The sequence below is a fragment of the Vipera berus genome (assembly GCF_964194415.1).
Source record: "Vipera berus genome assembly, chromosome: 3".
NCBI classification, from domain to species: Eukaryota; Metazoa; Chordata; class Lepidosauria; order Squamata; family Viperidae; genus Vipera; species Vipera berus.
Window position 1 is genome coordinate 2039676 of NC_138204.1, and position 17545 is coordinate 2057220.

At 50.4% G+C, this 17545-nt stretch overlaps 1 protein-coding gene across 1 annotated transcript in view; it reads right to left on the bottom strand.

Annotated features, from left to right (window-relative positions):
* Positions 1 to 512: 512 nt before the first annotated feature.
* DNMT3B (DNA methyltransferase 3 beta) overlaps positions 513 to 17545 on the bottom strand; it is a gene marked incomplete at its 5' end in the record, with an annotated part of 51193 nt that continues 34160 nt past the window's right edge. The window contains 8 exons of the mRNA XM_081323629.1: positions 513 to 1372; positions 5700 to 5818; positions 7481 to 7550; positions 8788 to 8873; positions 9834 to 9982; positions 10085 to 10175; positions 11565 to 11710; positions 16440 to 16524. Coding sequence (XP_081179755.1) covers positions 1231 to 1372; positions 5700 to 5818; positions 7481 to 7550; positions 8788 to 8873; positions 9834 to 9982; positions 10085 to 10175; positions 11565 to 11710; positions 16440 to 16524 — 888 coding nt within the window. The remainder of the gene's footprint in view (positions 1373 to 5699; positions 5819 to 7480; positions 7551 to 8787; positions 8874 to 9833; positions 9983 to 10084; positions 10176 to 11564; positions 11711 to 16439; positions 16525 to 17545) is intronic.

The following is a 17545-nucleotide window of genomic DNA, read 5'->3' on the forward strand; positions in this document are numbered from 1 at the left end:
TTTTTTAGACAAGACATCCCGGTGGCAGAGAATGAATAGGAGCATAACTTGTCTCCCGCACCGATTTGCGTGGTTTGGTTCCTACAGACACCAGGAAGTCCCGAGTAGGGCGTGGACAGCCTCCGTGCAAACCTCGACGTTCAAGATTGTGGCAATGTTTCAGATGAGCAACGGGTTTAAAACCAGCAAGCAGAAAGACCCTATTAAACCCCAGGATGCCTTTATCCCCCAGTTAGCGGCATCCCTTCTACCCAACTCTTATCCTGGTCTAATGAAATCAGGGTTGGAAGGATGGACAGTCCAGGAAAACAATCAAGCTTCACGAGGAGAATAGCAGCATCAATGAGGATCGAAGTTCGCTGGGGCCCGAACGAGGCCACGAAGCTAACAGGGTTGTGAATCTGTTTAGCAGCTTTCAACTCTTTTTCTTTCTGCAAATGGGCTGGATTCTTCACAGAAAGAAGTCGAACCGCAGTAAAACAGTTGCAGATTTGTCTTTTTCGGTGATGCGGTTGGGTTTTTCACTGCCTCTTGGGAATTTCCCTGCCTCTGAAGGGACTACGGTTGTGCAAATGAAAAGAAAAAGGAAAGAAACACCCAGCGAAAACTGAAACGGGTTAAAGGAGATAACTGTCCTTGGCACTAAAATACCCCAAATGCATTTTTCTCTGCATTAAAGGCATCGTGTAATTTAAAAGTGAAACAAGAGGGACAGAATATTTTGCTCCACGTAAGTAGGATTGTCACCCGGCTTGCATCCAGCCCAAAGTCCTCTCTAGGAATTTTCACAGCTGTAAAAGTCTCTCCCTACCCCTTACTCCCACAAGTTTTACAAAAAAAAGAAAGAAAGAAAAAACAGTTGAAAAAAGAAAGAAATTTTCCCGTTGTTTCCCCCCCCCCAGTGTGAACAGTGGGACAAACACAAGTAAAAAAAAAAAAAAGCTGGCTCATTGCTACAGATCAGGCAGTCTTCCTATTTCAAGTTTCACTTTTGTTCTGTCGGGAAACTGCTCTTCGTTCCAGTCCGCACAAGACGAGGGATGAATGCTACCTCTGCAGCACGCACACACACACACCCCAAAAAATTCTGGTTGGTTTGTTGGTTTGTTTTGGCACAACAGGAACTCAACGGTCTCTCGAGCTTAGAAGAAAAGTTGTGGATTTTTGTCTGCAAAGGTGGTCTCCTTTACCAGGGGGGGCCCAGGGTGGGCACAGCAGGGCTCCTGCAGCCTAATCGCAGGCAAAATAATCTTTCAGGGGTGCAAACAGGTGACGGATGACGGGGACGCTCCACGACCGGCCGAGCAGCTTCTGACGTGCCAGGCGGCCCATGTTGGACACATCGGTGTAATGTAGTGGGAAGCCGAAGATCCTGGTGGGAGTAAAGACCATTAGCACCCCGTCTCTGCCTGATCTGTAAGGAGAGGCGTTAGGACCCCACTCCCCCACCCACCCCCCAAAAAAGGGTGGTTGGTTGACCCTAAAGAAGAATCCTAACCCTAACCCCCAAGACAGGAAACAAAAAGGCCAAAACATCTCCCCACCAGCAACCAACACCCAGATGAGCAGAGATCAACACCAAGATTAACATTAAATTGATCATCATCAGGAGGCAAACAACACCCCGGTCAAGGACTACTGAACAAGCTGGCAGGAAAAAAAAAACAGCCCAATTTGAGGTCTCTAGCGGTGGGGTTCAAAGAATTGATCAACCGTTCCTCGGCCCGAAGAGCAACTCAAGAACACGTAAAGGCACGGGCTTCCCTGAATGCTAACGGGTGGGGATGGAGGAGGAAGAGGCCTGAGGAAGAGGCAGAGGTGGAAAACTGCTGCAAGGTGGTCGGTTTCACCCCCCACTACCACCCAGGAACAAAACCTCACAGGCGGCCCTGAAAAAACTCGGTTGCCAGGCTTGCACCGGCTTGCACAAAGCAGGAGCCTGTGCAAGCTGCCTCCATCCCAGCCGGGAAAGGGAGAAAGGCAGCTTACGGTAACTTCCTCCGCCTCCCCGGGTGTCCTTAAGTCTTCTTTCCTTCCTCCGCGCCACAATCGCTGGCCCACACTTACTTGCCACCCTGCATCGGCTGGCATCTCCCTTCTCCGTTCCAGAAACGGCACCCCCATTTTCTGCCCCTTCCCTTGTGGCGGAAGGGAGGACAGGAAAGACGCTTCGCACGGAAGGACGCTACGGTAATCTCTGGGAAAACTACGCCCAGTGGAGCTGGGCGAGGAAGGCCAGGCTTCCCCTCCCCCGATGGTTCTGCAAAGTGGATCTGCTTCCCACGTTCCTCAAGGGTTTTGCAGAACCGTCGGAGAAGGAGAAGCCTGGCCTTCCTCGCCCAGCTCCAGCTGCCATAGCTTACCGTAGCGTCCTTCCGTACGAAGCGTCTTTCCTTTCCTCCCGCCGGGAGGAAGGGAGCAGAAAACGGGACTGCCATTTCCAGAACGGAAGAGGGAGACGTGGGTGGCAAGGAAGTGCAGTGACGGTGATGGAGGGCTGGTGGAAGGGATAAAACGGCTGGCAGATAATAATGAAGTTGGGAGGGACCTTGGAGATCATCTAGTCCAACCCCCTGCTCAGGCAGCAAACCCTATACCATTCCAGACAAATGGCTGTCCAGTCTCTTCTTAAAAACTGCCAGTGTTGGAGCATTCACAGCTTCTGGAGGCAGGTTGTTCCGCTGGTTAATCGTTCTAACTGTCAGGAAGTTTCTCCTTAGTTCTAGGTTGCTTCTCTCCTTGATGTGTTTCCATCCGTTGCTTCTTCTCCTGCCTTCGGGCGCTTTGGAGATTAGCTTGACTCCCTCTTCTTTGGGGCAACCCCTGAGATACTGGAAGGCTGCTATCCTCGTCCTTCTCTTCATTAAACTAGACATACCCAATTCCAGCAACCGTTCCTTACATGTTTCAGCCTCCAGTCCCCTGATCATCCTTGTTACTCTTCTCTGCACTCTTTCTAGAGTCTCAACATCTTTTTTACATCATAGCAACCAAAACTGCATGCAGGATTCCAAGTGTGACCTTACCAAGCCCTTGTAAAGTGATATTAACACTTTACGTGATCTTGATTCTATCTCTCTGTTAATGCAGCCCATCACTGTGTTGGCTTTTTCGGCAGCTGCACCACCCCCACCCCCCGTCAGGGCACAAACCACGGGATAATTGGTGAAGGAGAAGAAGGCGGCGGGGACCGAAGAACACCCCTCCAACGGCAGACGCGGTTGTTGCACAGTGGCGGCACAGCCTTTTTCCGCCACTCCCCCCCCCGGCTCCAAAACGACGGAGGGGGACCGGGGAAGTAGCATGGCAGTCTGGCTCATGAGCGGAGGGAAAGGGACGAGGCGGGCGCGCAGCTGATGTGATCGAAACCGCCCTGTCTTCTTTTGGTTTCCGTCCCTCCTTTTTTGGACTTTTGGGGAGGGTTTTTTTTTTTTAAAAAAATCCCCCGCCTGGAAGGAAGTGGAACAAAAACCAGAACTGTGTTCCGGAAAACACAGATTTATCCCAACCGGTTTGCCGAACTCAGGAGAAAATTAGGTTATCGGTTCTGCCAAACCAGTAGGAACCGGCAGAATCCCACCACTGGACATCTCCCACCAATAGTGACAAGGCCACCCACAGTATATAAACAGAGAGCAAATGCTACTCCCTTCTAGCACTGATGATGTTCCCTAGTTGGGTCATAAAAGATCTGCAAGAAAACCACCCAGCTCAGAGAGCACCAAGGACCCCGCAGTCGTCGTCCTCCTCCTCCTCCGCCTTCTAGCACTGATGAGGTTCCCTAGGTGGGTCATGAAACATCTGCAAGGAAACCACCAGGCTTGGAGAGCAGCAAGGAACCCATAGTAGTAGTTCTCCTTCTCCTCCTCCTCCTCCTCCTCCTCCTCTTTCTCTTCTCCGCAAACCCCACTCCCTTCCAGCACTGATGAGGTTCCCTAGTTGGGTCATGAAAGGTCTGCAAGGAAACCACCAGGCTCGGAGAGTAGCAAGGAACCCATAGTTCTTCTTCTCCTCCTCCTCCTCTTCTCCGCAAACCCCACTCCCTTCCAGCACTGATGAGGTTCCCTAGTTGGGTCATGAAAGGTCTGCAAGGAAACCACCAGGCTCTGAGAGCAGCAAGGAACCCATAGTAGTAGTTCTCCTTCTCCTCCTCCTCCTCCTCCTCCTCCTTCTCTTCTCCGCAAACCCCACTCCCTTCCAGCACTGATGAGGTTCCCTAGTTGGGTCATGAAAGGTCTGCAAGGAAACCACCAGGCTCGGAGAGTAGCAAGGAACCCATAGTTCTTCTTCTCCTCCTCCTCCTCTTCTCCGCAAACCCCACTCCCTTCCAGCACTGATGAGGTTCCCTAGTTGGGTCATGAAAGGTCTGCAAGGAAACAACCCAGCTCAGAGACCAACAAGGGCTCCAGAGTTTTACATTTGTGTTAAACTCCAAGGCCACCCCTCCTTTCTGCCATTTCATAGTGGGAAATGAGAGCATTACTCACAGAGTCACAGAGAGATGGGTTACCCTCTGCAGGCTGTAAAACAACACCGAGAAATTGCCAAGGAAATTCTGAAACATCTCAAGAACCCGACAGAGGGAACGACAGGCAGGAGGATGTTTTGAAAGACGACAAAATGATCAGACAATTGCAAAGTGGGTCTCTTGAAACTGGGCATCCCCAAATATGTTGGAGGAGAAGCATGACACACACACACCGTTCCAATGAGTAGGACAAAACCCAGGCCTGCCTGGAAACTTATGAACACCAACTCATCTGAGCAATTTGGGGGAAAAACTCTTGGAGTCTACAGCTTCTAGAACAGGCGTCTTCAAACTTGGCAACTTTAAGACTGGTGGACTTCATCTTCAACTCCCAGAATTCCTCAGCCAGGGTTGGCTGAGGAATTCTGGGAGTTGAAGCCCACCAGTCTTAAAATTGCCAAGTTTGAAGACCCCTGTTGCAGAATAAACACAGAACACCTCATCCATCCTCTTTGCCAAGTACAAGGCAGAAGCATAAGGACCACCCTCGGCTTATGACCAAAATTGAGCCTGCAATTTCGGTCGTAAGTCGTGAACATCACAAAGCCAGGTCACCACAGGACCATGCCTGATTTTAAAACTATTTTGGCAGGGGTTGTTAAGTGAAAGCAGGTCATCAAATTAACGTTGCTGTTGTTAAGCAGACTCTGGCTGGGGAATTCTGGGAGTTGAAGTCCACCCATCTTTAAAGTGTCCGAGGTTGAAAAACACGGCTCTAACTAGGCCTGCATCAAGGAGATTTTTCTTAAGAATTCTGGGAATGGAAGCCCACCCCTCTTAAAGCACGGTGGCTGTGGGCATCTGGGAGTGGAAGCCCACCCCTCTAAAAGCACGGCGGCTGTGGGGTTCTGGGAGTGGAAGCCCACCCCTCTTAAAGCACGGTGGCTGTGGGGTTCTGGGAGTGGAAGCCCACCCCTCTTAAAGCACGGTGGCTGTGGGGTTCTGGGAGTGGAAGCCCACCCCTCTTAAAGCATGGTGGCTGTGGGCTTCTGGGAGTGGAAGTTCCACCCCTCTTAAAGCACGGTGGCTGTAGGGTTCTGGGAGTGGAAGTCCCACCATCTTCAAGTGGCCTTGGTGGAGAAAGTCTGTCCTAGCTTCTTCCCTTGGGGAGCCGTTCCAGCACTGGTTGGTTTTTCCACTCCTTCCTTCCCCACCCCTCCTCACCCCTCACCTTTCCAATTCTGTGCACCACAAATCGTCGTCCTTTCCATTCATGGAGACGGGCAGCGTCTTGGCCTTCCCCTGCCGGATGGAGTTGGACTTGGTGGTGATGGTCCGGATCTTCTTCATCTGCAGAAGAGAAGCAGAGAGGAAGAGGAGGAGGAGGAAGAAGAAACATGGCCGCTTGCAGAACGGTTGGGGTGCGAAGACGTTGGCCCAGGGATCTTTCCTTATCCCTTTCTCTTAATTAAAAGTTGGATTAGTTTAACCGAATGTAAAATACAAAGCAAACGGAAACGATGGGCGGACGAGGGAAGGGAAGAGGAAAAAGCGTGGGGTGGAAGGGAAGAAAGGCGTTGGCTTCTAATAAAGGAGAATATTTGTAACTCAGGGCTGGCCTGAGGGATCCTTGGTGATCTCTGAGGCTGCTCGTCTTCTTGCAGACGTTGCGTGATCCAAACTAGGGGACATCATCAGCGTTAGAAAGGAATGGGAATTGCAGGGAGGAGCAGGAGGAGGAGGAGGACTGTGGGGTCCTTGGTGTTTTTTGAGCTTGCTTCTTTTCTTGCAAAGGTTTCATGACCCAAACTAAATTACATCCTCAGTGCTAGTAAGGAGCTAGTAAGGAGTTACCTAGTTCGGGATGTGAAACGTCTGAAAGAAAATGAGCGACCTCAAAGGTCACCCAGCACCCTTCATTTGCAACTCTCTTTGCACAACAGAAGATAATAAAAACTACAGCCTCCGCTTTTTACTCTGACACGATAACGCTAGCCATTTATAATAACATTCCGTCGAATCCGTGGAATCAAAACTGAACTTTTGGTTTATTTATTTATTTTTCCCCCACGGTTAAATCGATTGCTTTATTCTATGACCCATTTTTTCCCACCCTTACGAACGTGGCCGCATTCCCCCATGGCTCACAGGATCAAAATTCAGATGCTTGCCAATCGGTTCATATTTATGACGGTTGTAGGGTCTGGTGTGTGTGTGTGTGTGTGTGTGTGTGTGTGTGTGTGTGTGTGTGTAACAACAACAACAAAGTTGGAAGGGGCCTTGTAGGTCATCTAGTCCAACCCCCTGCTCAGTCAGGAGATGTATACCCGTGGTGAACCTATGGCACGCGTGCCACAGGTGGCATGCAGAGCCCTCTCTGTGGGCACGCACACCATCGCCCCAGTCCTGGGCCTTCAGCTGGGTTTTATAAAACCTTTTTGCTTTAGGCCTCCGCCGCTGTGTGCAAAAAAAAAAAAGGTTCATTCAATCAATCAATTTCAACTTCTCTCGGGGAAGAAAAAAGATCTCACAAAGTTGGAATTGACTGAACTTTTTAGTCCCACCCAGTCTGGCATTACCACTGCAGCCACACCCACCCAATGGGCCACGGTCTCTAAAAGGTTCGCCATCACTGCCCTATACAAATCCGGAATAATGATGATGATGATGATGATGATGATGATAAAGTTGGTAGGGACCTTGGAGGTCATCCAGTCCAACCCCCTGCTCAGGCAGGAAACCTTACACCAATTCAGACAAATGGCTGTCCAGTCTCTTCTTAAAAACTTCCAGTGTTCACAACATCTGGATGACAACAACAAAGTTGAAAGGGACCTTATAGGTCATCTAGCCTAACCCCCGCCCAAGCAGAAGACCGTACATCCTTTCTCACAGAGGGCAGTCCAGTCTCTCCTTGAAAGCTTCCAGCGATGAAACCAACATGCACAAAGGAGAGCTATTCCCACAACATCCTTAAACCCAGAGGAGAAAAACTGGGGACATCGTGGTTACCTTCGCCGTCCGGCTGTACTCCAGGCAGTCCTGAAGCTCCAGCTTGTCTCCCTTGGAGGCCACCACAGGCCTGCAAAGAGAAAAGGTTGACAGACACTCTGCCCTCCGCCGCCCTCTCCCGCCCCCCGCCCCCCCACAACGCCCTCTCAAAGTCAGGCTACTTAAGTTTGCACGGTGCAGGGAACGCTCCCCCCAGGAAAAGAGGACCACAAGGTACGGATAGAGGAAGGAGACAGCATTTGTGGCTCTGGGCTGAAATGAGGAGTCCTGGGTACTCTCTGAGTTGGGTGGCTTCAGACGTTTCATGACCCAACTAGGGAATATCATCAGTGCTAGAAGGGAGGAGGAGGAAATGGACTGTAGGGTCCCTGGTGCTCTCCGAGCTTGGTTGTTTTCTTGCAGACATTTCATGACCCAACTAGGTAATGTCATCAGTGCGAGGAGGAGGAGGAGGAGGACTGTGAGGTCCTTGGTGCTCTCTAAGCTTCTGCTTCTCCTCCTCCTCCTCCTAGCCCTGATGACGTTACCTAGTTGGGTCATGAAATGTCTGCAAGAAAACCACCAAGCTCAGAGACCCCAGCATTATCATCCTTCTCCTCCTCCTCTCCACAAACCACCCTCCCTTCTAGCACTGATGATATTACCTAGATGGGTCACGAAATGTCTGCAAGAAAACCACCAGGCTCAGAGACCACCCAGGAACCTCAGACCAAAAGGTACACATACACACACACACACACAGAGAGAGAGAGAGAGAGAGACAGACAGATAGACAGAGAAAGGCAGAGACTGTCTAACATCCTATCTGTATCCCAAAAAAGCCTCATGTGCATTCTTGCAAGGAGGGGAGTAAACCACAGAGAAGCCCATTTCCCACCACACTTCTTATTTTGTTGGGCGCAGGAAATGCTCCCCAGGAAATCAGGTCAAAAATACACACATGCAATAAGAAGGCGCACACAAGAGACACACACACAGAGGGGGGGGGCAGTTTTGGGGGGGGGCAATAGCCCTTTCCCCCTAATGTTTCAATAAGAGGCATCCTCACTTGCCCAGAAGAATGACAAAGGGAGACCCCTTGGCTGAGGGAAAGTATCCGAATAGACATCACGAGCATCCTCGGCTTTTTCGTTCGTGCCCAGCTTAGGAGCCATTTTGTGAGTGTGCACGATGGCCTCGCTTTGCTGAAAGGGACCCCTGCTCCCTCCCCACATGACAAGTGTGCAACGGACACCCCAGCCTCCCCCCGTCTTCTAGGGACCGCACTGAGCCGGTTGCAGATCGGGCGGTGCCAACTTCTCTCTTACCTATTCATTCCTGGCAGGTTGCCCCAAAAGTATCGGGCTCTGTGCGCAGCAGAGACCTTGACAGCATCGATCATCACTGGGTTGCACTGCGGAGAGAGCGGAAAGGAGTTAGCTGGAGAAATCCCCAGTCCCAGCACTGATGGTGCTACCCAGTTGGGTCATGAAAGGTCTGCAGGAAAAGCGCCAGGCTCAGAGAGCAACAAGGACCCCACAGTCCTCCTCTTCCTCCTCCTCTTCCTCCCTAGTTGGGTCATGAAATGTCTGCAAGAAAACCAACCAGCTCAGAGAACCACCTAGGAATCCACAGTCCTCCTCCTCCTCCTCCTCCTCCTCCTGCAACCCCCCTCCTTCCTTCTAACACTGATGATGTTCCCTAGTTGGGTCATGAAAGGTCTGCAAGAAAACCACCAGCTCACAAACCACCAAGGACCCCACAGCCCTCCTCCTCCCCCTCCCCCTCCCCCTCTTCTAGCACTGATGATGTTACCAAGTTGGGTCATGAAACATCTCCAAGAAAACAACCAAGCTCAAAGAGCACCAAGTCATCGTTCTCCTCCTCCTCCTCCTCCTCCTCCTCCTCCTCCTCCTCCTGCTGAAACCCCCCCTACCTTCCAGCACTGATGATGTTACCTAGTTGGGTCATGAAACGTCTCCAAGAACATAACTAACCTCAGAGAGCACCAAGGACCCCACGGTCCTCCTCCCCCTCCTCTCCACAAACCTCACTCCCTTCTAGCCCTGATGATGTTACGTAGTCAGGTAATGAAAACAGCCCAGCTCAGAACGCAACGAGGACCCCCCCCTAAAAACCCACCAAGATTGGCACGATGGCCTAAATAAAGCAGCCTTTCTCAGCCTCGGTCACTCCTAAGCTGCGTGGACTACAACTCCCACATTGGCCCCGCCAACTAGCGGCTGACGTTTCCATCTCCGCCAGGTGCCTCTCCGCTGCCATGAACTCTTCTAAGAGTTCACGGCAGACCCTCAAAGCCCCCCCCCCCGTTTCCTTGGTCTCCGAGCCCCGTGGACCCCGCCGCAGTTTTTACCTCCAGGAAACGGGAGATGTCCCTCTTGTCGTTGACCCGCATGGAAACCACGTTTTCGAAGAGCCAGAAAAAAGGACGGTGTTCCCCAGCCTTGGGGCGGGTGTAATTCAGAAGATGGTAGAACTCAAAGAAAAGCCGGCCGGTTCCTTCTGTCAGCCGGAACAGAGGAGAAAGGAGGCATCAGGGAGAGCTCGGCGTCCCAAATCGGACCGAAGCCAACTCGAAAACGGACCTCGAACGGCTCAGCTTACCATACAAACCTTTTCTGGCTGGATTGGCGATGGACAGATCGTTGCAGGGACTTCCGCCGATCACCAAGTCGAAGGGACCCCATTCGTCAATCTGCAAGGGAGACCCAGCGTTAAGGGACAAGCCTCCACCCCACGCCAGCTTCCTCCTTTAGGGAACCGGTCCTCTCGGTACAACCCTCGCGGAGCTCAGGTGAGCCAAGCTGTCGGCCGTTGCGCTCTAAATGGGGGGCGCCCAGCCAGCCGACCCCATTTGATGACCTGTTTCGGCGGGCCGTGGTTAGGCCGCTGCGACGTTGTTACGGGAAGCCTGGGTTCAAGGAGCGAGGGGGGAGGGAGGTGGTTTTGCCGAAAACCGGAAGCCAGCTCCGGGTTTGGGCAAAACCGTCGTAAAATACAGACACGTGATTGCAGCAGGCGGCAGTTCTGTCGTGAAACGTCTGCACGGAAATGAGCAAGCTCTGAGAGGCCTTAAGAGCCCAGAGTTCTCCCCCGTTTCTCCTCCTCCTCGACTCTTTCCTCGTACTGATGATGTCACTTAGTTGGGTCATGAAACATCTGCAAGAAAACCACCCAGCTCAGAGAGCAGCCAGGACCCTGATTTATTTTTTCTTTCTCTTTCTTTCTTTCTTTCTTTCTTTCTTTCTTTCTTTCTTTCTTTCTTTCTTTCTTTCTTTCTTTCTTTCTTTCTTTCTTTCTTTCTTTCTCTTTCTTTCTTTTTCTCTTTCCTTTTTCCTCCTCCTCCCTCCTCTTCCCACTGATGCTATTCCCCTAGATCAGGGGTAGGCAACCTTGGCTCTTTTATGACTCGTGGACTTCAACTCCCAGAATTCCTCAGCCAGGAATGCCTGGCTGAGGAATTCTGGGAGTTGAAGTCAACAGGTCACAAAAGAGCCAAGGTTGCCTACCCCTGCCCTAGATGTTTCGTGAAAGGTCTGCAAGAAAACCACTAAGCTCAGAGAGCACCGAGGACCCCACAGTTGTCCTCCTCCTCCTCCTCCTCCTCCTCCTCCTCCTCCTCCTCCTCCTGTTCCCTACACAGCCACAAGTTTGTTGCTACTCGAGCCTATGCAGAGACATCTTCTCAACTCACAATTAGCACCTTTTTGGAATTAAATAAAGGCCCTGGGTGGTTTTCTCGTAGATGTTTCATGACCCAACTAGGGAACAGCATCAGTGCTAAAAGGGAGGAGGAGGAGGAGGAGGAGGAGGAGAACTGGGGTTCTTGGTGCTGTCCGAGCTTGTTGGTCTTCTTGCAGATGTTTCATGACCCAAACTAGGGAACATCATCAGTGCAAATAAGGATCCATAGAAATAAGACTGTGGAAATGAAGAATGAACGGACTGAGTCCGCTTGTGGCTAGCAAAGGATTTTAGGCTGATCCCTCTTTTGACTTCACCGCCAGGTTCTTCCCTCTCCTCCTACCATAACCCACCACCACCCTGCCTTGAGACGCTGAATCCGGATCCTCAGATTCCTTACGTGTCTCTTGGTTATGTTCCTCACGTCACGCACGTATCTGATGTTTCCTTCATGGCGCACGGTCCCCACCGAGATGGAGTCTTCGCAGATCTCGGAAGCAATGTATTTCTCCACTTGGATGCCCAGATCCCGCAGGACCAGGTAACCTAGGAAGGCAGAAAGGCCTGAGGTGAGAAAAAGAGGATCCACCGGGAGGGATCAGCGAGGAGCATCCGGCCCGGGAAATATCCGCCTCGTATGGCGGGAAAAAGAATCCGCAACCTTCACATTCTTGTGGAAAACCTGCAATGCTTGTGCCCATGTGATGCCATCAAAGGGTTTTTCCAGCACCCATTGATGGAAGGAAACACACCGGCAGTCCTCGACTTACGACAATTTCCATTGCTAGCAAGACAGCTGCCAAGCGAGTTTTGTCCCATTTTACGACCATTCTCACCACAGTTGGGAAATGTATCCCTGCAGCTGTTCAGTTACTAACACGGACGTTAAGTGAATCTTCCCCGTTGACTTTGCTTGTCAGAAGGTCCCAAAACGAGATCACCTGACCCACCCCGGGACGCTGCAAACCGTCATAAATACGAGTCAGTTGCCAAGCGTCCGAATTTTGACCACGTGACCGCGGGGATGGTGCAACAGTCGCAAGCGTGAAACGGCCACCGCTCACTTTTTCTGGTGGCCTCGCAACCGGGAATGGTCACTCAATGAATGATTGCAAGTCGAGAATTACCTCCACGTGCCCGGTGGAAGGATAGCCAACCCGAAGGTAGTGAGTTACAGGAAGGAAAAATATGTGGCTGACGAAAGAAGGAAGGAGAAGAGACATCCAGTATATACAGACTGGCTTTAGAGAAGGAAATGGAATCGGCCCAACTCTGTGCCAAGACAGAAAGACTGTGGAGAAAAGCAGAAATTACGCTTGGTCTTGCCATATTCCTGACAGCGGCTTCACATGGTAGAATAAGCACCTTTCTCCAGGCATTGCAATCCCAGTTTCCTGAAGGCATCAGTAATAAGGAAAGCTTTATTTAGCATATGGCAACAATATGGGGGAAAAGCACATCACAATTACATTCTCAACGAGCAAATATAATAATATTATCTATACGTATAGGTCACAGGTCTGCAACCCGCGGCTCCGGAGCCGCACACGGCTCTTTTCAGCCGTCTCCTGCGGCTCCCAGTCCTCTGCCATGTGCAGCCCCCCCCAAAAAAAAGTGGGACTAAAAAAGTTCAACCAATCAATTCAGATATGCAGGGTAGGTACATATCTCGCCTCGGCTCTACTCTTCAGTCAAACCCTGTCCTGCGCATGCGCGCATGTACACACATGCGCACACATTTTTTGTGGCTCCCAGTTTTTCCTTTTGTGAGGGAACCGGTTCCGAGTGGCTCTTTCACTGTTTCAGGTTGCTGATCCCTGGTATAGGTAAAGTTAAAGGTTCCCCCACACATGCGTGCTAGTCGTTTCCGACTCTAGGGGCCGGTGCTCATCTCCGTTTCAAAGCCGAAGAGCCAGCGCTTGTCCAAGGACGTCTCCATGGTCATGTGGCCGGCATGACTAGACGCCAAAGGCGCATGGAACGCTGTTACCTTCCCACCGTAGTGGTCCCTATTTTTCTACTTGCATTTTTACGTGCTTTCAAACTGCTAGGTTGGCAGAACCTGGGACGAATAACAGGTGCTCGCTCTGTTACGCGGCACTCGGGATTCGATCCGCTAAACTGCCGATCTGATCGACAAGCTCAGCGTCCTAACCCACTGAGCCACCGCGTCCCTTTTTGTATATTTATTTATTTATTATTTATTTATTTTTGGGGCTTATATGCCGCCCTACCTCCCGAAGGACTCAGGACGGCTAACAACAATAAAAGACAATAATACAAATGTTAACAAAAAAAATTAAACTAAAGACCCAATGATAAAATATTAAAAAAAAATTAAAATCCCTATCGTCAGTCCAGCTCAGCCTGATGGAAGGGAAATGTTTTAAGGCCGCGACGAAAGGACCGGAGATCCGGGGCCATCCGGAGCTCAAGGGGAAGTTGATTCCACAGGGCCGGTGCTCCCACAGAGAAGGCTCTTCCCCTGGGGGTCGCCAGCCGACATTGTCTAGCCGACGGTACCCTGAGGAGGCCCTCTCTGTGTGGGCGTACTGGGCGATGGGAGACCATTCCCGGCAGCAGATGGTCCTGCAAGTATCCTGGTCCTAAGCCATATAGGGCTTTAAAGATAAGTACCAGCACCTTAAATCTCAACCGGAGGACAAGCGGTAACTAATGCAGCTCACGCAGGAGGGGGTGTAATACGGGAGTATTGGGATGCTCCCATCACAACCCGCGCGGCTGCATTCTGCACCAGCTGGAGCCTCCGGGTGGTCTTCAAGGGCAGCCCCATGTAGAGAGCATTGCAGTAATCTATACGGGAGGTAACGAGTGCGTGAGTGACCGTACGTAGGGCATCTCAGTCCAGATAGGGGCGCAACTGGCGTACCAGGCGAACCTGGGCAAAAGCCCCCCTGGCCACAACTCCTATATGATCTTCAAAACTGAGCCGTGAATCCAGGAGGATGGCTAAGTTGTGCGCCCTATCAACGGGAGGTAACACCTCTCCTCCCATAACCAAAGATGGAACTTCTTGGACTAAACAAGATGCCGGTACGTAAAGCCACTCAGTCTTGGCCGGGTTGGGCCGGAGCCTGTTCTTCCCAATCCAGATCCCTACCGCTTCCAGGCAGTGGGACATCACGTCGAAGGCATCACTGGATTGGTTCGGGGTGGAGATGAAAAGCTGGGTATCATCAGCATATTGATGATACCTCACCCCGAAGCCACAGATGATCTTGCCCAGTGGCTTCATATAGATGTTGTAGGGGAGAGAGGAGGGGAGAGAGGACCGACCCCTGGGGCACCCCACAACTAAGGGGTCTCGGGGTTGACCTCTGCCCTCCTGCGAACACCATCTGCGAATGGCCTGAGAGGTAGGAGAACCACCGTAAAACGGTGCCTCCCACTCCCAACCCCCCAAGACGTCGCAGCACGATACCATGGTCGATGGTATCAAAAGCCGCAGCGATCTAATAGGACCAGGACAGAGGAACAACCCCCTATCCCGAGCCCGCCAGAGATCATCCACCAGCGCGACCAATGCCGTCTCTGTGCTGTACCCGGGCCTGAAACCCGATTGGTACGGATCCAGATACTCAGTTTCCTCCAGGACCAAAGGGAGCTGCCCTGCCACCACGCTCTCAACAACCAGCGAAGGTTGGAGACAGGACGAAAGTTATTTAGAATAGCTGGATCCAAGGCAGGTTTCAACAATAATAATTCGGGACTTTCGAATACAGACAGATCGCCATTTGGAACACAACACGCCGGATATCACAGTCGTAGAGAACAGAAGCGTACAGCTGATTGGTATCGCTGTGCCAGGAGATGCCAGAGTCGAAGAAAAAGAACTGGAAAAAAATACAGAATACCGCGACCTGGCCATCGAAACTGCGCGATTATGGATGAAACGCGTAACAGGAATACCCATTGTCATTGGGGCACTTGGAACTATGTCCAAAAACTTTGCAAAATACATCAAGAAATTGCAGCTTCTGGCAATAACTCCAGCAAAGCTACAAAAAACTGTGCTACTAGGAACATCTTACATTTTAAGGAGATACCTGGTTGACACCTAGGATGCTGGCAGCAACCCGTGTCATCCATTAGTGCCAGTCAATTTGAGTGTTCAGTTTACTGAGTTTCATGTTTTATGAATAAAAGTTCTATAATAATAATAATTTTGGAAGGGACCTTGGAGGTCATCTAGTCCAACCCCCTGCTCAGGCAGGAAACCCTATGCCATTTCAGACAAATGGCTGTCCAGTCTCTTCTTAAAAACCTCCAGTCTTGGAGCATTCACAGCTCATGGAGGGACGCTGTTCCACTGGTTAATTGTTCTCACTGTCAGGAAGTTTCTCCTTAGTTCCTGGTTGCTTCTCTCCTTGAAGGGACCTTGGAGGACAGTTCCTAGTAAGGCCGCCTTTTGCAATTGACTAATGGCGAATTTGTCAATGCCAACGATAGTGTTCAAGTGGTGCTCCAGTTGTTTTGGGATTGCACCCGAGGCGCCTATTACTATTGGTAATATTACTATTACCACTATCCAGACTTTTTTGTCTTCCTTATCGACAATTGTTAAGTCCGGGGTGTTATGTTGCAGGTGCTTGTCTGTTTGAATTCTGAAGTCCCAGAGCAGTTTAACTTTATCATTTTCTATGACTTTCTCTATTTTATGATCCCACCAGTTCTTGTTTACAGGCAAATGATATTGCTTGCAGATCTTCCAAGGCACCATTGTTGCTACTTTGACGTGCCGCTGCTTGTAGTCAGTCTGTGCGATCTTCTTGCAGCAGCTTACCAGGTGGTCCACTGTTTCACTATTACTATTATTATTATTATTATTGTTATTATTATTATTATTATTATTATTATTATTATTATTATTATTGTTGTTGTTGTTGTTGTTGTTGTTGTTGTTTGTTGTTATTATTATTAATAATAATAATAATGATCATCATGATGATTATCATGATCATGATTATCATTATTACTATCAGATTAACCACTGGTTCTTCCCAACCTAATTGCTTTCTGCAGTGAATCCCTTTGCATGACATGGCCAAAATAAATATGAGTTTTGGGGATTTTTGCCCTCCGGTGTCGTGTCTGGGACAGAAGGAGTTGAATTCCCTGTCTGGGGAGCATCAACTGGCATCTCTCTCTCTCTCTCTCTCTCTCTCTCTCTCTCTCTCTCTCTCTCTCTCTCTCTCCATGACCTCCCAACCTACCTATAATAATAATAATCCGTTACACCTGCGCAAGCCCTCACCTGTAGCGATGCCATCGAAGAGAGACAGCACGCGGATGGCCTTCCGTTTTGCGGCTGGGATGGCCGGGTAGATTTTGGGTGCCTCCTGTGATAGGATGGGGGGAGGGGGGAGGAGAAAAAAATACAGCATGTGGGAGACACACACAAACCCACCCCAGCAACTGGTAGGTGTGTCAGTTTATCACACCCCCTAGTTAGCCTTCTGTCACTCTTGTAAGCGTAGACGATTATTCACTTCACTGATGCTGCTCTGATTCAGGGGGGAAATAGAATACCGGCAGTCCTTGGCTTACAACCATTCCTGGGCCTGGAATTTAGATTGTAAGGCGTTGCAGTCATTAAGCAAGACACCAAAGGGACCAGCTTGTTGAACAACCACAATCTTGACTCTCTCTCTCTGCCTTTCTCCCTCCCTCCCACTTCTCTCTCTTGCAGTCATTAAGTGACTTTAAGCTGAGGTTAAGCACACAGGGCAAAAGAACTACAGGTTGTAAAACTCACAACTGTGCCCCAAATTGCTGTGGCTAAGCAGGACAGTCGCTCAGCAACCTTGCCCCATTTTACGACCTTTCTTGCCGTCGTTGTTAAAGAGAACCGCTCCAGTCGTTAAGTTAGCAACACGGTCGCTAAGCGAATCCAGCTTGCCCCTTCTGACTTTGCTTGTCAGAAGGTTGCAAAAGGGGATCACGGTGACCCCAGGGGCGGGGGGGGGGGAGATACTGCAACTGTTGTAAATATGAACCGGTGGCCAAGTGGCCGAATTTTGATCGCATGACCACGGAGGACGATGCAACGGCCGTTAGTGTGAAAAACGGTCACAAGTCATTTTTTCCCCGGTACCATCGTAACTTGGAACGGTCACTAAGTGAATGGTTGTAAGTTGAGAACCACCTGCACTTGTGGAAGCGAGGGACAGGCAGCTGCAAAATACCCACAAAAAACCATCACAAGGGGCTTTTTTCACACAAGACTGCTTGATGGCAGCGAGCATTGTCTGATGGATTCATTCTATACATCTACCCTCCGGAGATGGTCCTCCATCCAGGTCACGGATGCTCCCAAAAGTGCTTTTTCCAAAAGGCAACTGGGCTTTGCTTTTTTCCTTG